The sequence below is a fragment of the Tachysurus vachellii genome, chromosome 9 (assembly GCF_030014155.1).
Source record: "Tachysurus vachellii isolate PV-2020 chromosome 9, HZAU_Pvac_v1, whole genome shotgun sequence".
Taxonomy (NCBI): domain Eukaryota; kingdom Metazoa; phylum Chordata; class Actinopteri; order Siluriformes; family Bagridae; genus Tachysurus; species Tachysurus vachellii.
In genome coordinates, this window is record NC_083468.1 from 27,531,664 (window position 1) to 27,551,663 (window position 20,000).

Genomic DNA, 20,000 nt, shown 5'->3' on the forward strand with positions numbered 1-20,000 from the left:
CATTAATGACAGACACATTAATGACAGACACATTAATGACAGACACATTAATGACAGACACATTAATGACAAACACATTAATGACAGACACATTAATGACAGACACATTAATGACAGACACATTAATGACAGACACATTAATGACAAACACATTAATGACAGACACATTAATGACAGACACATTAATGACAGACACATTAATGACAGACACATTAATGACAGACACATTAATGACAGACACATTAATGACAAACACATTAATGACAGACACATTAATGACAGACACATTAATGACAGACACATTAATGACAGACACATTAATGAGAGACACATTAATGACAAACACATTAATGACAGACACATTAATGACAGACACATTAATGACAGACACATTAATGACAGACACATTAATGACAGACACATTAATGACAGACACAGCTGTGCGTTAGAATGTCCATTTGTTTGTTTTGTTTGTATAAAATTTAGTTTATTTAATTAATTATCAACACCTAATCTAATGAAGAGTTATTTTGTGGATAAAAGTAAATAAACTCATCCAGTTAAATCATGTTTATTAAAACCAGCACAGTTATGATAAGTTATGATGTGTGTGAGACGGAACACTGAATACTTTATCACTTTATTAAAGTTCCTCTGAATTATTACATCATCAATTAACTGTAAATCAGTTCTGTTGATGGTGATTAAAGCTGAATATTCTCCTCAATATCAAAATAATATAAATAATACAAAGTAATTAGTGTGATTATTATAATAATTTAATATTACATTCTAATTATTTTGTACTTTTTTATATATTTGTTTTGTATATGATTTTCGTGGTTAAATACCTGCTAAGTGTATTTTATTTATTGTAATTTATTGTTTTTATTCATTTATTATTTTGTTTTATTTTATTTATATTAATAAAATGTATTTATTAAATCTATAGTTAAAAACAAATCACGTCCAACAAATCATGCAAAATATTATAACTGACAGTTTGATTGGTAATGACAAGGTTTTCCATTATGATTGGACGAGAGGGGACATTTTCTCATACTGAGACGTGTTCCTGAGTAACCATGACAACGATACAGAGCTCTGTTTATACTAACAATTTTTTCTGCTGTGAAACAGGATGTTCAGGCAGATTTGAGAGACGATAAACTGTTAAACTCAATCTTATTTATGATGATGATGATGATGATGATGATGATAACACAGGTCTGTGTTCAGTAACAGATGGTTATACATGTACAGTGTAATGAGGGACTGAGAGAAACACGAGCGTGTAGCTGCTACCTGCTGAGGACGAGTGTCTCTTCTCCACTGATCCACACTCGCACCACGTCTCCATACTTCTCATTATAGTAATTACTCGCTGCTCCAATTCCCATCCAAATAAACCGGCAGTAGGACATCAGGGGACCCAAACCCAGATGAAACGAGGGACCTAAAACACACACACAAACCCACACACACATGCACAAGGTTTATGACACACACTCTTTCAGGTAAAGGACAAAAATCTACCAAATACACAGCGTCCTCAGTTTAGTTCACCACCTGAGTCATGTTCAGCTTCTGAGATTTACTTCTTTAATTTAAATTTACTTTACTTTAGACACACTAGAGCTACAAAGCTAACGTGGCAAATTATTTTAGCATCATATCACATCATAAGACTGAATACACTTCATACACATAACACCAAGATTTATTTAGCATTTGTACTCATAAATACAAAACATCTATAACAATGTAATTAAATATATTTAAGTTAACATGTTCTGTAGTAACCAGCCAAAAGCTTTACACATATTTACATACATTGGTATACATTTGCATTATTTTACATCATGTTAATTGGTATTCAAGGAATATGTGACATTAACAGTTTAAAAGGTTGATATTCACAATAGAAAACATTTTGGCGTTTTAGAGTTTTAGTCCTGGGAGAAAAATCAGTTTCTACCAGAAATGATTAAACTCCACTAGAACCCAGTAGAACCTTCTGTCTCATGTCGATGATGCTACGGTTACAGAGCCACAGGAACACACTGAACCCCATTAAAACCATTAGAAATATTATATTTTATAGGAAACAGATCATGATGGTGACAATAACAGAATTCTGGTGTTAATGTACAGTAAGAGAAACCGGACCTGGAACGCAGCTCCTTTTGTCGTTGCAGTTCCACACGGCGAGCAGCAGAACCAGACACAGCAGCAGTAACAGTGTAATCCCACGTGGGTTCTCGTACCGCGGGTTCGTCCCATTCTCAGCCTTCTGCAGTAAAATCTCCATAACGGTCTCGCTGAAACGCACCATCTTCAAGCTGCGCTCGCACACCGGGAACACGTGAGCTGCCATGAGAACCGTGGAACAGGTTGTGTCTCTCACCTGCAGCTCCGCATTTTCTCACGGTGTTTTATACAAGTCAGCTCGGGTCACGGCCAAACCTCAAGTCATAACAACAGCCACGACACTCACATAGCAGCCGCTCTGACCTTGGGCCTTATGGCTCCCTGCCAGACTGTGACCTTGAGTGACCTTCAGTATCTCGTAGACGTGCAGATCGCAAAATGTTTTACAAAACTCACCAGATTTAAATCCTAGAAAGTGCAAACGAGCATCACGTCTATCTCCACTGTGCGTCTCCGCTGGGACTCTGTAAGTGGTGATTAATTCTCTTTAGCAGCAGCTCTAAGAGTAGCGCAGATTAATATTAACCTACCTGTCCTATTAATTAACAGTTGTTATAGCAACATTTTACTTTAAGGGATGTGTACAGCAAATGCTCCACATTCACCAATCACTGATGGGGTGTATAATAACTTTTCTTTGTTTTGTTATTGTAAGGAGTCTCCAGTGACAAATAAACTCCACTCCAGATGTCTTGACATCTTAAAGACACATCTTCAAGACACCTTGACATCTTCAAGACACGTTTCCATGGAAACACACATACCAAGGTGTGGATTTTATCTGATTAACTCGAAGAGAGAGACTGAAGTTCAGCTGCTGAGGGAAACACTGTTTATTGCTGCTATAATAGAAGTGAGAGCAGAAAATCCTTTCACAGAACTATAAAGGGATAAAAAATATCTGTGGAAATTGGCCAAGCTGTCAGAGGATCATCATTACATTAATACTCTCCTAGATGGAGCAGTCTGTTAATGACAGAGTTTTAAAGGTCATTAACCTGATGAACCAGCTCCAATTAAAATATTCTTACAGGCTTTAAATATTATTTGTTATTATATTTCTTTTATTTGCATTTCCATTTGCAGCATTTGACAGAAGCCTCTTATCCAGAGAGATGAGCATTTTATCTCATTTTATACAATTGAGCAAATAAGGGTTAAGGGCCTTGCTCAGGGGCCCAGTGGTGATGGACCTGGGGTTTGAACTCACAACCTTCAACACCTTTACCAAATATTTACCATTTTATCTAAAAATTCTCATTAGGTTGTCTTTTCTGTTCTCACAATGATTGTGATAAAAATTCCACATTTCCATAAACACAAAAAGGTTATGTGTGTGCAGTGAAGGCCACATCCTCGTCATCAGCAGCTCTTTGTGTAACTGCAGCAGAATGAGAGAATTCACTCCGCGCCTCCTCACTACATGTAGGAATCCAGTGTAATCAGACAGACATCACTGTGTGTGTGTGTGTGTGTGTGTGTGTGTGTCATTTTACACTCCCACACTAGTCTCCAAAACAGTCAATAATGAGCTGCATAGACAAAAAGAAGATGTAACACGTCTGAGGATCTTATGACATACAGAGAGCTGTTCTACACCACATTCACCACATTCTGACCAATCAGAGAGCAGAACTCAGCGCTCTGTACTTCAATGTGGTTATTATTTACACCATAATGTACAGATTGTGTTCTGGATCGTTTGTCAGTCACTCTGGATAAAATTAACATAAATATGAATGTAAATGTAAAGATAAACATTAATGTCATATAAATGTAAACAAATTTAAACATAATCAGAAATCAGAATGAATGTATCTTCTAATTAACACGTAATAAACACACGCTCGCAGTGCATTATGGGTAATACACAGTATGGAGTTGTTCCTGCACTGCAGTGTGAGATGATTCAGTGATGTTCAGTGATGTTGTAATATGAGCTCTAAGTGAGGAGGAATTCCATGATTTGGGACAAAGGGCGAAGTCTGAGGAAGCTGGAATGCTGTGTGGAAACAAGGAATCTTTAATCCACAGCCGTTTGGGAACAACTTGTGCTTCTGTGGTCTGAGCTGCTTGGACCTCAGTGTGACTGAATAAAGCTATTGAGGGTGAAGGAAAGTTCCAAAAGTCCTACGTCACTTATAGCAAGAAGGAAAAAAACAGGATAAATTTAGGAGATTGTGGAAGGAGCAAAATGTTTCAGATTCCACTTAATCATCAGAGCAGAAATATTTCTGTTTCAACCACAAAGACCACCGTCTGTGATTAGAGTCTGTGATTAGAGTCTGTGATTAGAGTCTGTGATTAGAGTCTGATTAGAGTCTGTGATTAGAGTCTGTGATTAAAGTCTGATTAGAGTCTGATTAGAGTCAGTAATTAGAGTCTAATTAGAGTCTGTGATTAGAGTCTGATTAGAGTCTGTGATTCGAGTCTGATTAGATTAGAGTCTGTGATTAGAATCTGTGATTAAAGTCTGATTAGAGTCTATTATAGTCAGTAATTAGAGTCTAATTAGAGTCTGTGATTAGAGTCTGATTACAGTCTGTGATTACAGTCTGTGATTAGAGTCTGTGATTAGAATCTGTTTAGAGTCTGTAATTAGAGTCTGATTAGAGTCTGTGATTAGAGTCTGATTAGTGTCTGTGATTAGAGTCTGTTTAGAGTGTGATTATGGTCTGTGATTAGAATCTGATTAGAGTCTGTGAGTAGAGTCTGTTTAGAGTCTGTAATTAGAGTCTGATTAGTGTCTGTGATTAGAGTCTGTTTAGAGTGTGATTAGGGTCTGTGATTAGAGTCTGTTTAGAGTCTGTGATTAGAGTCTGTTTAGAGTGTGATTAGGGTCTGTGATTAGAATCTGATTAGAGTCTGTGAGTAGAGTCTGTTTAGAGTCTGTGATTAGAGTCTGATTAGTGTCTGTGATTAGAGTCTGTTTAGAGTATGATTAGGGTCTGTGATTAGAGTCTGATTAAAGTCTGTGATTAGAGTCTGATTAGTGTCTATGATTAGAGTCTGTTTAGAGTGTGATTAGGGTCTGTGATTAGAGTCTGATTAAAGTCTGTGATTAGAGTCTGATTAGTGTCTGTGATTAGAGTCTGTTTAGAGTGTGATTAGTGTCTGTGATTAGAGTCTGATTAGTGTCTGTGATTAGAGTCTGTTTAGAGTTTGTAATTAGAGTCTGTTTAGAGTGTGATTAGGGTCTGTGATTAGAGTCTGATTAAAGTCTGTGATTAGAGTCTGATTAGTGTCTGTGATTAGAGTCTGATTAGTGTCTGTGATTAGAGTCTGTGATTAAAGTCTGATTAGAGTCTGATTAGAGTCAGTAATTAGAGTCTAATTAGAGTCTGTGATTAGAGTCTGATTAGAGTCTGTGATTCGAGTCTGATTAGATTAGAGTCTGTGATTAGAATCTGTGATTAAAGTCTGATTAGAGTCTATTATAGTCAGTAATTAGAGTCTAATTAGAGTCTGTGATTAGAGTCTGATTACAGTCTGTGATTACAGTCTGTGATTAGAGTCTGTGATTAGAATCTGTTTAGAGTCTGTAATTAGAGTATGATTAGAGTCTGTGATTAGAGTCTGATTAGTGTCAGTGATTAGAGTCTGTGAGTAGAGTCTGTGATTAGAGTGTGACTAGAGTCTGTAATTAGAGTCTGATTAGTGTCTGTGATTAGAGTCTGATTAGTGTCTGTGATTAGAGTCTGTTTAGAGTGTGATTATGGTCTGTGATTAGAATCTGATTAGAGTCTGTGAGTAGAGTCTGTTTAAAGTCTGTAATTAGAGTCTGATTAGTGTCTGTGATTAGAGTCTGTTTAGAGTGTGATTAGGGTCTGTGATTAGAGTCTGTTTAGAGTCTGTGATTAGAGTCTGTTTAGAGTGTGATTAGGGTCTGTGATTAGAATCTGATTATAGTCTGTGAGTAGAGTCTGTTTAGAGTCTGTGATTAGAGTCTGATTAGTGTCTGTGATTAGAGTCTGTTTAGAGTATGATTAGGGTCTGTGATTAGAGTCTGATTAAAGTCTGTGATTAGAGTCTGATTAGTGTCTATGATTAGAGTCTGTTTAGAGTTTGTAATTAGAGTCTGTTTAGAGTGTGATTAGGGTCTGTGATTAGAGTCTGATTAAAGTCTGTGATTAGAGTCTGATTAGTGTCTGTGATTAGAGTCTGATTAGTGTCTGTGATTAGAGTCTGTTTAGAGTGTGATTAGGGTCTGTGATTAGAGTCTGATTAAAGTCTGTAATTAGAGTCTGATTAGTGTCTGTGATTAGAGTCTCTGAGTAGAGTCTGTGGTTAGAGTCTGATTAGAGTCTGTGGTTTGAGTTTGTTTAGAGTCTTGATTAGAGTCTGATTAGTGTCTGTTATTAGAGTCTCTGAGTAGAGTCCGTGATTAGAGTCTGATTAGTGTCTGTGATTAGAGTCTGTTTAGAGTGTGATTAGAGTATGTGATTAGAGTCTGATTAAAGTCTGTGATTAGAGTCTGATTAGTGTCTGTGATTAGAGTCTGTTTAGAGTGTGATTAGGGTCTGTGATTAGAGTCTGATTAAAGTCTGTGATTAGAGTCTGATTAGTGTCTGTGATTAGAGTCTGTTTAGAGTGTGATTAGGGTCTGTGATTAGAGTCTCTGAGTAGAGTCCGTGATTAGAGTCTGATTAGAGTCTGTGGTTAGAGTCTGATTAGAGTCTGTGGTTTGAGTTTGTTTAGAGTCTGTGATTAGAGTCTGATTAGTGTCTGTGATTAGAGTCTCTGAGTAGAGTCCGTGATTAGAGTCTGATTAGTGTCTGTGATTAGAGTCTGTTTAGAGTGTGATTAGGGTCTGTGATTAGAGTCTGATTAAAGTCTGTGATTAGAGTCTGATTAGTGTCTGTGATTAGAGTCTGTTTAGAGTGTGATTAGGGTCTGTGATTAGAGTCTGATTAAAGTCTGTGATTAGAGTCTGATTAGTGTCTGTGATTAGAGTCTGTTTAGAGTGTGATTAGGGTCTGTGATTAGAGTCTGATTAAAGTCTGTGATTAGAGTCTGATTAGTGTCTGTGATTAGAGTCTGTTTAGAGTGTGATTAGAGTCTGTGATTAGAGTCTGATTAAAGTCTGTGATTAGAGTCTCTGAGTAGAGTCCGTGATTAGAGTCTGATTAGAGTCTGTGGTTAGAGTCTGATTAGAGTCTGTGGTTTGAGTTTGTTTAGAGTCTGTGATTAGAGTCTGATTAGTGTCTGTGATTAGAGTCTCTGAGTAGAGTCCGTGATTAGAGTCTGAGACGGTTCAGGGGACGAGAGAGACTCTAATCTGTGTGTGTTTTTATCCTCAGGAAGAAACTCACACTTTTCTTCTCAGATCTACAGAAATCTGGGTCACAGCTTTTATTTTACACTCAGCTCTAATAATATCGCCTTTAAAACCTAATATAATAATAATAATAATAATAATAATAATAATAATAATAATAATAATAATAATAATAATAATATTCAACAACAGTAAAAAAGGTTGAAGAGATATTTTCTTATTTAAATTCATTTTTTGTTATTTTATTCAAATTTAAATACATTTGAATAAAGGTACAAGTGTCCTTGTTATTAAACTTTTCATTATTAAATATTAAATAATTATTCATTATTCGTTTTCAAAATTTCTTTATTAAATGATTTACTTTTCATTTATAATTTACCAATTAATTTATTTACATATAATTATAATAAAAATAATTAGCATCAGAATTTAAAAAAATTGTAGATAAACAAACAAACAAACAAACAAATAAATAAATAAGTGTGTTCCTTGTTGCTGGCTGGTGTTTTGTCGGTGTCGAGCTGCAGTGATGAGCTGCGTTTCAGCCCCCAGTCAGAATAAAGAACTCGACTGAATATAAATCAGGTGACTGTACAGACGAGAGGCTTCAGAAACACTACGAACAACAGCAGCGTTTGTGTGTCGCCTTGAGCAGAACGCCTAAACTCCATCTTATTGTCGTCCTACAGCTGCGTCTGTCTCATTCTTCACTCTGGAAAACCTTCAGAACTTTTTCCTTTTTCTTTTTTTATTGTGAGTTAAATATATTTATTTTGCATATTGTCTAATCTTTGAGGTCTGTAGCTTTTAAATCTAGCTTTTATTTATTATTTTTACATTTATATCTAAAAATCTGTGTAAAAACATAAATAGAACTTCTTGTTAGTTTTCTTTTATTCTTATTAACAAAATTATTTTAGCTTGAATTTGAGAAATATATATATATATTTGGCTGGTTGAATTTTTCACCTTTGTTTTTCAAATTTTGTTTCTAAAGTAACCACTTTTAATTGATGCCCATTAACAATTAACAATTTCCTTAAATTTTAATAAAATTTTTTTTTTTTACTTTTTTCCAGCACTTTTTTGTCCTCTACACCACGTTTCCCTCAAATTTCTGAGGATCTTCTTTGCCGGAGCTCCAGATGAAGATGTCCGATTCGTCCGTCAGGTTGTCCTGGACATTGTACTGGACGCTGGGTGTTGTTAGCGTGCTCACGCTGCTGAACTCGGCCGGATTTATGCTGCTCCTTCTTCAGACCCGAGAGTTTGAAAATCGGATGGATGTGGTGGAATCTCGTCTGGAGGAAATCTCTCAGAGCTCAGTGGTGGAGTTCATGACGGAGATGAGCAGAAATAAGCAGGAGATCCAGGAAGATCTGCATCAATACTCCAGAAATAAAAGGAGTCAGGAGCTAAAGGCAGCTCAAGCTCTAGAGCAGAAACTTCAGCTGGAACTGGAGGAGAAACTGGCCGAGGTTTCAGGAGACGGAATGGGAGAAAGAGCGATGATTAACGAGGAGAGGAACATTCAGGAGCCTCCAGATTTCTATCACAGGACGGTTCAGCACAATGGGATGATGATGATGATGACGTACTCCATGGTGCCGGTAAGAACTACAAATGAGTGGAGGACATAAAAAAGGCAGATTTATGTCATTTATAAAATCACAATCCGGTGAAAATGTTGATGAGATCTTTCAGTTTAATAAAAACATTTTTTAGATAATAACCAAGAAAGAAAAATATAATTTTATATTTTGTATAAATCTGACAAATGGATGAACATTTTCTGAAAAAAAAAGGTAATTCAATTAATAATAATTTTTTAATTTATTTTGTAGTGTGGAATTTTGTTTAAAATACACAAATTTTGAATTTTGGAAGAAAAAAACTTTTTTTGCCTTTTGCCTTAAACATAAAATATATTGGTAACGCTTGGATCCTAATGCAGGAGCGATGCTTTGTAAATGATTCATTGATTGATGAGTCAATGATTCAAGTATTTACTCATGATTAACTAATGCTTAATAGTGGGCAGGTATTAAAAAGCCTTACAATATATTTTTCCTCTTTGCTTTTGACTGAAGTTTTTTGAACAAAATATTTTTCAGAACATCTTCAAATATTCTTTTTGATTTTGTGAAATAATTTTTATATTTATAACAATTTAACCTCAATTTTGTAAATCAGTCTTAATGCCACATTTGATTAATCAGTGCAGTGTGTGTGTGTGTGTGTGTGTGTGTGTGTGTGTGTGTGTGTGTGTGTGTGTGTGATAAAAGTCTTTATTCGTTTTGAAGATGTTTTTGTTTTTAAGGTTAAAGTCTTATTAGACCTCTGTAACAGCTCTAAAGGAGTTTGTCTCACTGGTGAGTTTCTCCTCATAAACAATTCCTTAATAAAATAAAGAATATTTTCGGACTTTCCTTAATGTACAAAGCTCTTCACTACATTTTATCATTCCTTTAACAGGTCCTCCTGGACCTCCAGGTAATAAAACAGCTTCAATAAATTATATGACAATCATTAAAATGTTTGAGCTTCGTCTCTCACTCGAATATTTTCCTGACAAATAGTTATAAGGTGTAAATATCTGAAATAAATAAATAATTGATGTTTATGACTGGAAATTGCAGGTTTGCCAGGTGTAGATGGAATGCCAGGATACAACGGGACTGATGGAATTCCTGGTTTGCCAGGAGAACCTGGAGCCCCCGGAAGACGAGGAAAAAAGGGTCAGATAAAAATATTATTCCTTAATGATACATCATTTCCAAATCATCCGTCTATTTAAACAAATAGTGATTATTATACAATTTCCACTAATCCATTAAAGGGGTTTGAATTATATTCAGGAACTTTGTTCATTACAGCATTGTTACTTTTATTTAGAAAAAAAAACAATAAGTGGATTTCTACTCTTACACAATTGGGAATTTTGTCCCTATATTACTAATGATTCATGTGTTTAGACATTTATTTGGGATTTTTACATGTTTTCTGTACATTCCCAGTGATCTCAGGTCATTTGGGAATTTTGCCAATTATACTGGATGTGTTGAATTATTAGGAATTTTGTTTGTTGGACTATCGCCAGTAATCCATCCAAATCCATTCTCAGTGATTTATAAAAGCGCAGGAATTTCTGCTCATTAAATAATTCTCAGTGATCTGAGACCAGCGAAGTGGAATTCTATGGATTATATTTCTTTTTCCATTATTTGCGCCAAATCCATTACAAAGCTTTATAGAAACCTGGTTGGGAATTCTTCCTTTTACACGATTCCTCAATTATCTGTCCAGTGGCTGATCAGGAATTGTGAATTCTTCTGCAGTCAGAGACAACAACATCAGCTCTTTATGACAGTTCACTTGTCTTTCCAATCGTAACTTCCTGTTGTGGATCTGGTGGTTTTTCAGTTTCTGTTGTGAATCGGAATGTTATTGTCCCTCAGTGGGAATCCTGTGAGAAGTCTTTGATAGGAAATGGAGGCAGTCGTAGCTGTGGGTTTTAAAGTCATGCTGATTCTCCGGCTCACTGCTGAGTCACAGAGGAAACTGAATGAAATTCTTTATTCCACTGATGAGAAGCTTCTGGAAAATATTTGGATTGAGTGTAAAGACGATGACTGATCTGATAAGCGGAACACTGAGGCGGAATATTTAATAATATTTAGTGACTCTGTGGTTAAACTTCCACTGTATGAGATTTCCTCAAGCATTCAGCAGCCATGACAGAAGCATTCATTTCATTCCGATGTGCAGAATCAAATCAGATCAATCCTTTGCTAAAAATTTACTATAATTATCTGAATTAATGATTTGCTTTTATTATTATTATTATTATTATTATTATTATTATTATTATTATTATTATTATTATTATTATTATTAGGTTCTCCAGGTGAAAAAGGTGAACCAGGTGAGCCTGGTGTGAAAGGTGACCCAGGACCACCTGGAGAAAAGGGAGAACCTTCTAATGACGTGATTGTAGAAGGTAAATATTAAAATTCCTGCTTGGATTTTTTTTTTTTTGTACAAACTAAAAATTTGAATATTCATTTTCACATAACTTTGATATATTTTCACATAAATTTGATAAAAACATAAACAGAATATGACAAAAAATGGTTTAAACCTTGACTTCAGGACAAAAGTGTAAAGAATCTGAGGAAAAAAAACACGGAAAATGTGGCTTCAGACTCGGAATTGTGGGATAAAATAAAGGAATCTTCCCTAATACACCTTTACTTCATGACTGGAGATGTGAAGCGTTCCTCTAAAGATCATTGGGATTAAAGCTGCTCCCTAACTGTGATCTTTTACTCTGATAAATAATAAATTAACACTTTCTTCTTCTCGCTTTGGGGATTTGAACTTCTTCTCATTTACCTGGCAGGTCCTCCTGGCCCCGCGGGACCCCCTGGTGCTCCAGGTCCGATGGGACCACCAGGTCTTCCAGGACCACCTGGTCCACCGAGACCAGCCAGGAACAGAAGCCAGAGAGCTCACCTGCACACAGGCCCTGTGTCTGAAGGTAACGTGCTGAACATATCACTGTACTGAACCCGTCACTGTACTGAACACGTCAAGGTCCTGAACACTTCACTGTACTGAACACGTCACTGTACTGAACATTTCACTTTACTGAACACGTCACTGTACTGAACACGTCACTGTACTGAACACTTCACTGTACTGAACACATCACTGTACTGAACACGTCACTGTACTGAACACTTCACTGTACTGAACACGTCACTGTCCTGAACATTTCACTTTACTGAACATGTCACTGTACTGAACACGTCACTGTACTGAACACTTCACTGTACTGAGCACGTCACTGTCCTGAACATTTCACTTTACTGAACACGTCACTGTACTGAACACGTCACTGTACTGAACGCTTCACTGTACTGAACACTTCACTGTACTGAACACATCACTGTCCTGAACATTTCACTTTACTGAACACTTCACTGTACTGAACACGTCAAGGTCCTGAACACTTCACTGTACTGAACAAGTCACTGTACTGAACACGTCAAGGTCCTGAACACTTCACTGTACTGAACACGTCACTGTACTGAACACATCAAGGTCCTGAACACTTCACTGTACTGAACACGTTGCTGTCCTGAACATGTCACTGTACTGAACACGTCAAGGTCCTGAACACTTCATTGTACTGAACACGTCACTGTGCTGAACATGTCACTGTACTGAACACATCACTGTCCTGAACATGTCACTGTATTGAACGTGTCACACATGACTTTACTGAACACATGGCTGTATTAAACACATGACTGTACTGAAAATGTCACCGTATTGAATGTCGCTGTACTGAACGTGTCAATATACTGAATACACTGCTGTCCTGAACATGTGTCTGTACTAAACTCATTGCTGTACTGAACACGTCCCTGTACTGAATACGTCGCTGTACTGAACACATCACTGTACTGAACATGCTGCTCTCCTGTAGCTGATTCTGAAGAAAAGAAAGAAAAAAAAATGAAAGGGAAGTCGTGGCCCAATGATTAGAGAGTCTGACTCTCAATCCCAAGGTTGTGGGTTTGAGTCTCAGGCTGAAATGAATCACTGAATCATTACATGTATGCAACTCTGAAGAGAAATATGTTGATTTTTTTACCCCCAGGTTTCATTCAGCCTGTTTCACATGATCCAATGATGAGTCACGGACCAGGGAACCGGAGAAAGATCTCAAAACAAGGTACAGACAGAACATACTCACCTTCTCCTGTGTGATGCATTAATGATCTATCATTAATGCATCTATCAGATCATTAATAATCTGGTTCTTGATCACCTTGAGCCTATGAAAAGATTACTAGAAGGTGAAAACTTCTTGGCAAAAGACCACAGAGAACCTTTGAGTGTGTAGAAGTTTGGTAATGGTTCAGTGGTACAGGTTCCACAGAGAACCTTGAAGGACATAGTTTCTGATAAAGGCTCATTACATAAATAAGAGTTCATAGCTTCCAAAATTGGTTCTGACAGGGGAACTGTATTATAGGGTTCTACATAGAACCAATCTGTAGAAGCTGCTACTTCATGATGCTTTATTATTCAGGGGCTTCTAAACATTTTATGAACAATAAAAATGTCTCTCCGTGGCAGAGTGCATTATCAAGTCAGTAAAGGAACCGAGGAACCTGGCTAAGATGGCGAGTACGTTTGGAACCTGGCTGAAAGACACAGCAGTGGGAGATGATGAGAAGATCTGGGTGGCAGAACATTTCTCAGGTACATCATCAGACATAAGGAGATTCATAACATAATATCCAACATACGCAGGATATTATTACACCACAAGTGTGTGGATTTCTGGATTCTCATTGGTGACAAGGTGTTAACTAGTTTTCTTGAACAGCTCTATATTATTGCCTCAGCGTTTCTATAGCAACGGCTCAGTCACAGGGTCATGCAATGGTGAGGTTTCCTGTGAGGAGCCGTCTAGTGTTAGTTTCAGGGTTCAGCCTGTGATCATGTCTCTATCCTGTAGGTCGTATTATAAAGGAGTACAGCAGCATCGCAGCCTGGCAGAACAGCAGCGGCAAGTCCATCGACGTCAAGAAGTTTTTCCAAGGATGCGGACATTTGGTCCACAACAACTCCTTTTATTACAACATCGCAGGAACTTACATCATCTCCAAGTAAGAAGAATCTGGAGCTTTCTATAACATTCAACGATCAAACATGGAGTGCTCAGGCAGAGTAGAATACAGAGCCGTGATTACAGAAATCAAACTTTTAAGATATTTAACAATAAATATAATAATTTCATTTAACATTTTATAGGTTTCATTTTGAAAGGGGAAGTTTTATTGGCATTTATTCATTTGAATTTGGAAAAAACCTAATTAATTAATTTATTCTTTTTTAAACTTTATTAAAAATGTTTAGACGTTAGGAATGTTAGAACGTTGTATTCTAATCTATGTAAAAGACTGGAAGTGAATGAAGAGAAATCTCACATCTGTGTTTGTGGAACTTTTTCAGGTTTAATCTTCAGACTAAGACACTGCACACTCTGGCCATAGAGAACGCTTTGTACCACAACCTGTCCTACCTGCTCCGGAGCTCCAAGACCTACTTTAAAATGGCAGCAGATGAAAGCGGCTTGTGGCTCGTCTTCGCCTCAAGCATCGACGAGAACATCATGGTGGCGCAACTGGACGAGAAAACCTTCTCTGTGACATCATACATCAACACCAGCTACCCGAAGAGCAAAGCAGGAAACGCCTTCATCGCGTGCGGCGTCCTCTACGTCACTGACACTAAAGACAGCAGAGTGAGCTTCGCCTTTGATCTCCTCAAACTGAAGCCTCTCAGCGTTAGCTTTGATCTCTGGCCTCCGGCTAGCGTTCTGTCGATGATGTCTTACAATCCTAAAGACCGCCATTTATACGTCTGGGACAGCGGACACGTCAAATCCTACAAGGTCCAGTTTCTGTCTGATGAATGATTGGAGTTTTTATATATGAAATGTTCTGAGTGACTTTTCACTAATAGCCTCGTGTCCATTCCTTGATGAACCCTTTTGTATTGAAATGTTTAAAATAACTATCCATCTCATTATGCAAATGAGGCTTTGTTTATTTAAATAGGCAGAATTTTAATTTACAAATTATGAAAACAAAACTCTTAAATCTAGTCTGAAGTCACTGAAGTGTTTATTTCTCTGTGAAGATGCTCAGAAAACAACTTTTACTGAAGTTAAATGTGCGACTGAGGGGGGCACGGTGGCTTAGTGGTTAGCACGTTCGCCTCACACCTCCAGGGTCGGGGTTCGATTCCCGCCTCCACCTTGTGTGTGTGGAGTTTGCATGTTCTCCCCGTGCCTCGGGGGTTTCCTCCGGGTACTCCGGTTTCCTCCCCCCGCCCAAAGACATGCATGGTAGGTTGATTGGCATCTCTGGAAAAATTGTCCCTAGTGTGTGATTGCGTGAGTGAATGAGAGTGTGTGTGTGTGTGCCCTGTGATGGGTTGGCACTCCGTCCAGGGTGTATCCTGCCTTGATGCCCGATGATGCCTGAGATAGGCACAGGCTCCCCGTGACCCGAGGTAGTTCGGATAAGCGGTAGAAGATGAATGAATGAATGAAATGTGCGACTGATTTTTTTTCTTTTTTTCCCTTAATTTCACCTTTCACCTTAATTAAAACCTCCTGGTCTGTTAAATCAAATACATTTCAGTATAAAGTCCAAATTGACTCAACATTCGGAGCTGTTCCTCTCTACTATGAATTTAATCTCTAAACTCTAAAGGGACAGAAACGTGGAATAAAAGCAACTCATTAAAATAAATAAATAAATAAATAAATAAATAAATGAGAGAAAGTTGATAAAGCAAACTAATGTCTATTTCATCTCACCATAAACTTTATGTACATCAGAAAAACAAACTTTACAGAGTCATGTGACGTGATGGTGAAGTGGGCGGAGCTTAAATTAATCTAAAGTCGCAAAGTATCAAATAAAGCAGGACAAAAAAACAGAGAAATTAACATTTTGTTTGTTGAGTTTTGATATTTTTATTGCTATTCTGTAAAACGACACATGACCTAAAAGTACTTTTGGTTAGTAACTAATTTTTGGTAATCATCACTCAGTGCAGCGTCTCATTTTAAAGCCCACAGACTTCTGTTCAGTTCGTTTCCCGCTCATTAAGTTCCTCACTAAAAGGTAATGGAGTGTGATGTTCAGTAGCGAGCTGCGTGTGCTGGAGTCTCATCATCATAGTCAAACTGTCTTCATTATAATTTACACTAAATGTGTGTTTTCAGGTGTTTCAGTGAAAGTTAACGATGAAACAACAGACGTGAAGATTAGAAAGGTCTCAGATTTCTCACAGCTGAACTGAATCTTTCTAACAGTTTCAATTAAAGCAGATTTCAAGCGTGACTTTATATTAAAAGAAGAATCTGAATGAAATGATTATTAAGATGAACTCCAGAGGTTTTATAATAAATGATTTAACTCTATGTTTGTGCTTCCAGTCTGTTTCAGATCCTGATCTTTAATGAACAATGTTCCATTTTGGCAGCTTATATAATTATTTAATAAACATTTAAAAGTACCCTGGATGTTTAGTTCCTGTACTTTCTGCTGCTTTACATCCTGCATTAGATTATTGTACTCTGTTGTGTTTTTATAGCTGTTTTATTTCATTATAAACTTTATAAATCATTTATCTATTTCTAACAAAAAGTCTTTTGGATTGTTAATGTGACAAATGTGTAAATTCAAATAAATAAATAAATTTTCTTAAAAGTGTCTTTGATTATATTAAACTGTTACTTACTGTTGCTTTGCTTATTTATTTCATTTATAATTCTTTATAAATCTTTATGTACAACATTCACATTTAGTCGTTTGTGTAGTGACTTCTGCTGAAATTAGTGAGCTAACTAAAAATTAGGAGGGAAAACTTCAGCACAAGCTCAGGACGTGTGTGTTGCGTTGTTATTGTGTTGTTATTGTGTTGTTATCGTGTTGCTGTTGTGTTGTTCTTTACAGCAGTGAGTCTTTGCTGATTGTTGAATATTCTGCAGTGTTTATAATTGCAGACATTAGAGAATCGTCTCTCAGCAGGTCAGGGCTGAGGACTGAGAGCAAAGTGAACACAGAGTGAACACAAAGTGAACACAACATGAACACAGAGTGAACACAAAGTGAACACAAAGTGAACACAACGTGAACACAAAGTGAACACAACGTGAACACCTCAGTTTTGTTGTTCATGGAGACGCGAGTTAGTTGAATGCAGGCTGTTTGTTGTGACTCTGCTGCTGCTGCTCAGAAGTTTACAGTGATTCACATTTATTATATTTGTAAAACAATTTAAATCATTTGTGCTCTAGGAATCGGTTTCCGAGATTCCACATATTCTACAATCACAAACCTGCGCATGTGAACCGCAGGATATCCGAGTTATCGTTTCCATAGTAACAGCTCGTTATAACTCTACATTAATAATAAAGAGGATTTTATAAATCTGTGTTATGACTGGACTGTGAGGTGTGTGTGTGTGTGTGGTGAAGGAGTCTTCAGTGTCAATGCTGTAGAACAGTCAGAGGTAAAGCTGTGAATCTTTTTGACTTTAAAAGAGAGAGAGAATAAGGAGAGACTGGTGAGAGATGGAGTGTGTACAGCTGCTAGAACGTACCTGAGAACAGGGACCTGATGTACAGATCGTTAAACAAGTGTAAATGAATCAACGTGTCGTTCTTTAATAAATAATAATAATGTAAAAGAAATTAAGCACTTGGGGACACGCAGTTAGAGGTAAATAATCAACTAAGAGTGTCTCGGGGTCTCAGTAACACAGGCACTCTGACATTTACTCAAAATGGAGAAAACGTCATCATGACAGCAGGAGATGTGGCGGGAAAAGAAAGCAGATGAACAGATTTTATTCAGATTCTTACTCTACAAAGGTAAAACTCTGACCATGAGAAAACAAGCTGTTCTTCCAGAAACTTAAACACAGACGGCATATGACCGGTTTAATAAATACACTACAGACAAAAGGACACACCCCCACCCCCCCACAAGTACAGTGGACATGATGGCCAGAAGACCGTACACAACACAAAGAGTTTAATAAATATATCACATACATCCAAAACAAATATACATCTATTGCAGCCATTATGATAAAAACTAAAGCAAACAAAACTGAATAAATTAAAACGGTTTGTAACAGCCATGTCCAGCTACTTCATATCTAGTTATTTATATTTATATATATTTGTGTTCCTTTAAAACTAAACATTCATCTGGATATAGAAGATTTTTCTGTTAAAACATCCTCCACTCTGTTGGACTGTTACAGCGTCTCCACATCCGAGTGCAAACGTGTACATTTGTGTTCAGACATTTCATAAATAAACCAGTGATCATCACATTGCAGCATCTTACAGTTGCATCACACAGGAATAAAGTTAATGAGGAGTACAGCAGCTTTAAAAAACAACAGAACGCATGAGCATGTAAACACTAAACACCTTAATAAATAATTAATAAAGACAAAAAAAGGTTCTGTGCAAAATGTCACTGTTTCTGCTCAAAGTAAACGTCTCAGATCACCGGTGACCAAAAACACTGCGGGAAATGAGAGCGAGACAGATCTGAGAGTGAGACAGGTCTGAGAGTGAGTCTGAGAGTGAGATAGATCTGAGAGTGAGTCTGAGAGTGAGTCTGAGAGTGAGATAGATCTGAGAGTGAGACAGGTCTGAGAGTGAGATAGATCTGAGAGTGAGACATGTCTGAGAGTGAGACAGGTCTGAGAGTGAGGCAGGTCTGAGAGTGAATCTGAGAGTGAGGCAGGTCTGAGAGTGAGTCTGAGAGTGAGACAGATCTGAGAGTGAGACAGGTGGATACGTGGACGTACCTGGGCCACAGGATTTAAAACTGATATCAGATTTCGAGTGAGACAGAAGTAATAACAGCTATGGAGATGGGAGTGAGACAGGTTCAGGAATAGAAAGACTGATTAATTTCAGCCTTTAGGAATGAGAGTGAGACAGATTTACATGGAACTGGAATGAGAGTGAGACAAATATTTAATTACACACAGTAAAGAAGAGAGAGACAGGTTTAACTGGAGTTATGGAATGACAATGAGACATTTATGTGAAATTGTGAAACATCACTAAGAGATATTAAGATGCAGAGAGAGTGAGACAGGTTTAACATGGAGTTATGGAATGAGAGTGAGACAAATATTTATTTACACACAGGAAGGAAGAGAGAGACAGGTTTAACTGGAGTTATGACTGGAGAATAAGACAGAAATATCATAGCATGTATGAAAGGAGAGTGAGACAGGTTTATATTAGTGAGTGTGACACCTTTCCTTCCTCTAACCCTTTTCAGTAGCTTGTGCAGGATAAACATCTTATTTCTCCAATAAACTTGTACATTTTTATAAATAAATAAAATACATTCTAAAACACACCTAGAGTGAGACAGGTCTAGCTGCAGGCATGGGGCGAGAGTGAGACAGCTGTGTGATTTACAGTAAGAATAAATAAAGTGTGGGCTTCACAGACAGGGGATTACTGAAGCACAGTGCTGGAGTTAAAAAGGCTCAGTCCGCTCAGCTGTGGACATGAAAATGACACACACACACACACACACACACACACACACACACACACACACACACACACACACCCACACCCACCCACACACACACACACACACCCACACCCACCCACACACACACACACACACCCCCACCCACCCAACACACACACACACACCCCCACCCACCCGCCCACCCACCCACACACACACACACACAACCCACCCACCCACCCACCTACACCCACCCACCCACACACACACACACACACACACACACACACACACACACACACACACACACACACAGGAATGTTTTGCTTTACAGAGCACAATCAACACTCTGGCGAATGCACCGCAGTGACGAGTTCAGCACATGCATAGCT

At 37.5% G+C, this 20,000-nt stretch overlaps 3 protein-coding genes and 1 long non-coding RNA gene across 10 annotated transcripts in view; 2 read left to right on the top strand and 2 right to left on the bottom strand.

Moving 5' to 3' along the window:
- Window positions 1-2,377, bottom strand: part of LOC132851508 (aromatase) — an 8,050-nt gene extending 5,673 nt beyond the window's left edge. The window contains exons 1-2 of the mRNA XM_060878430.1: window positions 2,170-2,377; window positions 1,306-1,456 (exon numbers count right to left, since the gene is read on the bottom strand). Of these exons, the coding sequence (XP_060734413.1) occupies window positions 1,306-1,456; window positions 2,170-2,377 (359 nt within the window). The remainder of the gene's footprint in view (window positions 1-1,305; window positions 1,457-2,169) is intronic.
- Window positions 2,378-8,110: 5,733 nt separating this feature from the next.
- On the top strand, window positions 8,111-16,603 carry gldn (gliomedin). The gene is made up of 11 exons (XM_060878734.1): window positions 8,111-8,245; window positions 8,572-9,102; window positions 9,813-9,864; window positions 9,968-9,985; window positions 10,132-10,230; window positions 11,391-11,492; window positions 11,895-12,032; window positions 13,161-13,235; window positions 13,643-13,768; window positions 14,028-14,178; window positions 14,525-16,603. Exons 2-11 carry the CDS (start codon window positions 8,638-8,640, stop codon window positions 14,988-14,990), a joined length of 1,692 nt encoding a protein of 563 aa, XP_060734717.1. The 5' UTR covers window positions 8,111-8,245; window positions 8,572-8,637; the 3' UTR covers window positions 14,991-16,603.
- A 2,037-nt stretch (window positions 16,604-18,640) lies between these two features.
- On the top strand, window positions 18,641-18,903 carry LOC132851742 (uncharacterized). The gene is made up of 3 exons (XR_009649057.1): window positions 18,641-18,683; window positions 18,742-18,809; window positions 18,856-18,903. It is a non-coding gene; the product is annotated as an uncharacterized LOC132851742 (long non-coding RNA).
- Window positions 18,904-19,860: 957 nt separating this feature from the next.
- Window positions 19,861-20,000, bottom strand: part of dmxl2 (Dmx-like 2) — a 43,946-nt gene continuing 43,806 nt past the window's right edge. For all 7 annotated transcript variants that reach the window (XM_060878437.1, XM_060878434.1, XM_060878436.1 and 4 more), the window contains one exon: window positions 19,861-20,000. This exon is cut by the window's right edge and continues 403 nt beyond it. The gene's annotated coding sequence lies outside the window, so the exon portion shown is untranslated.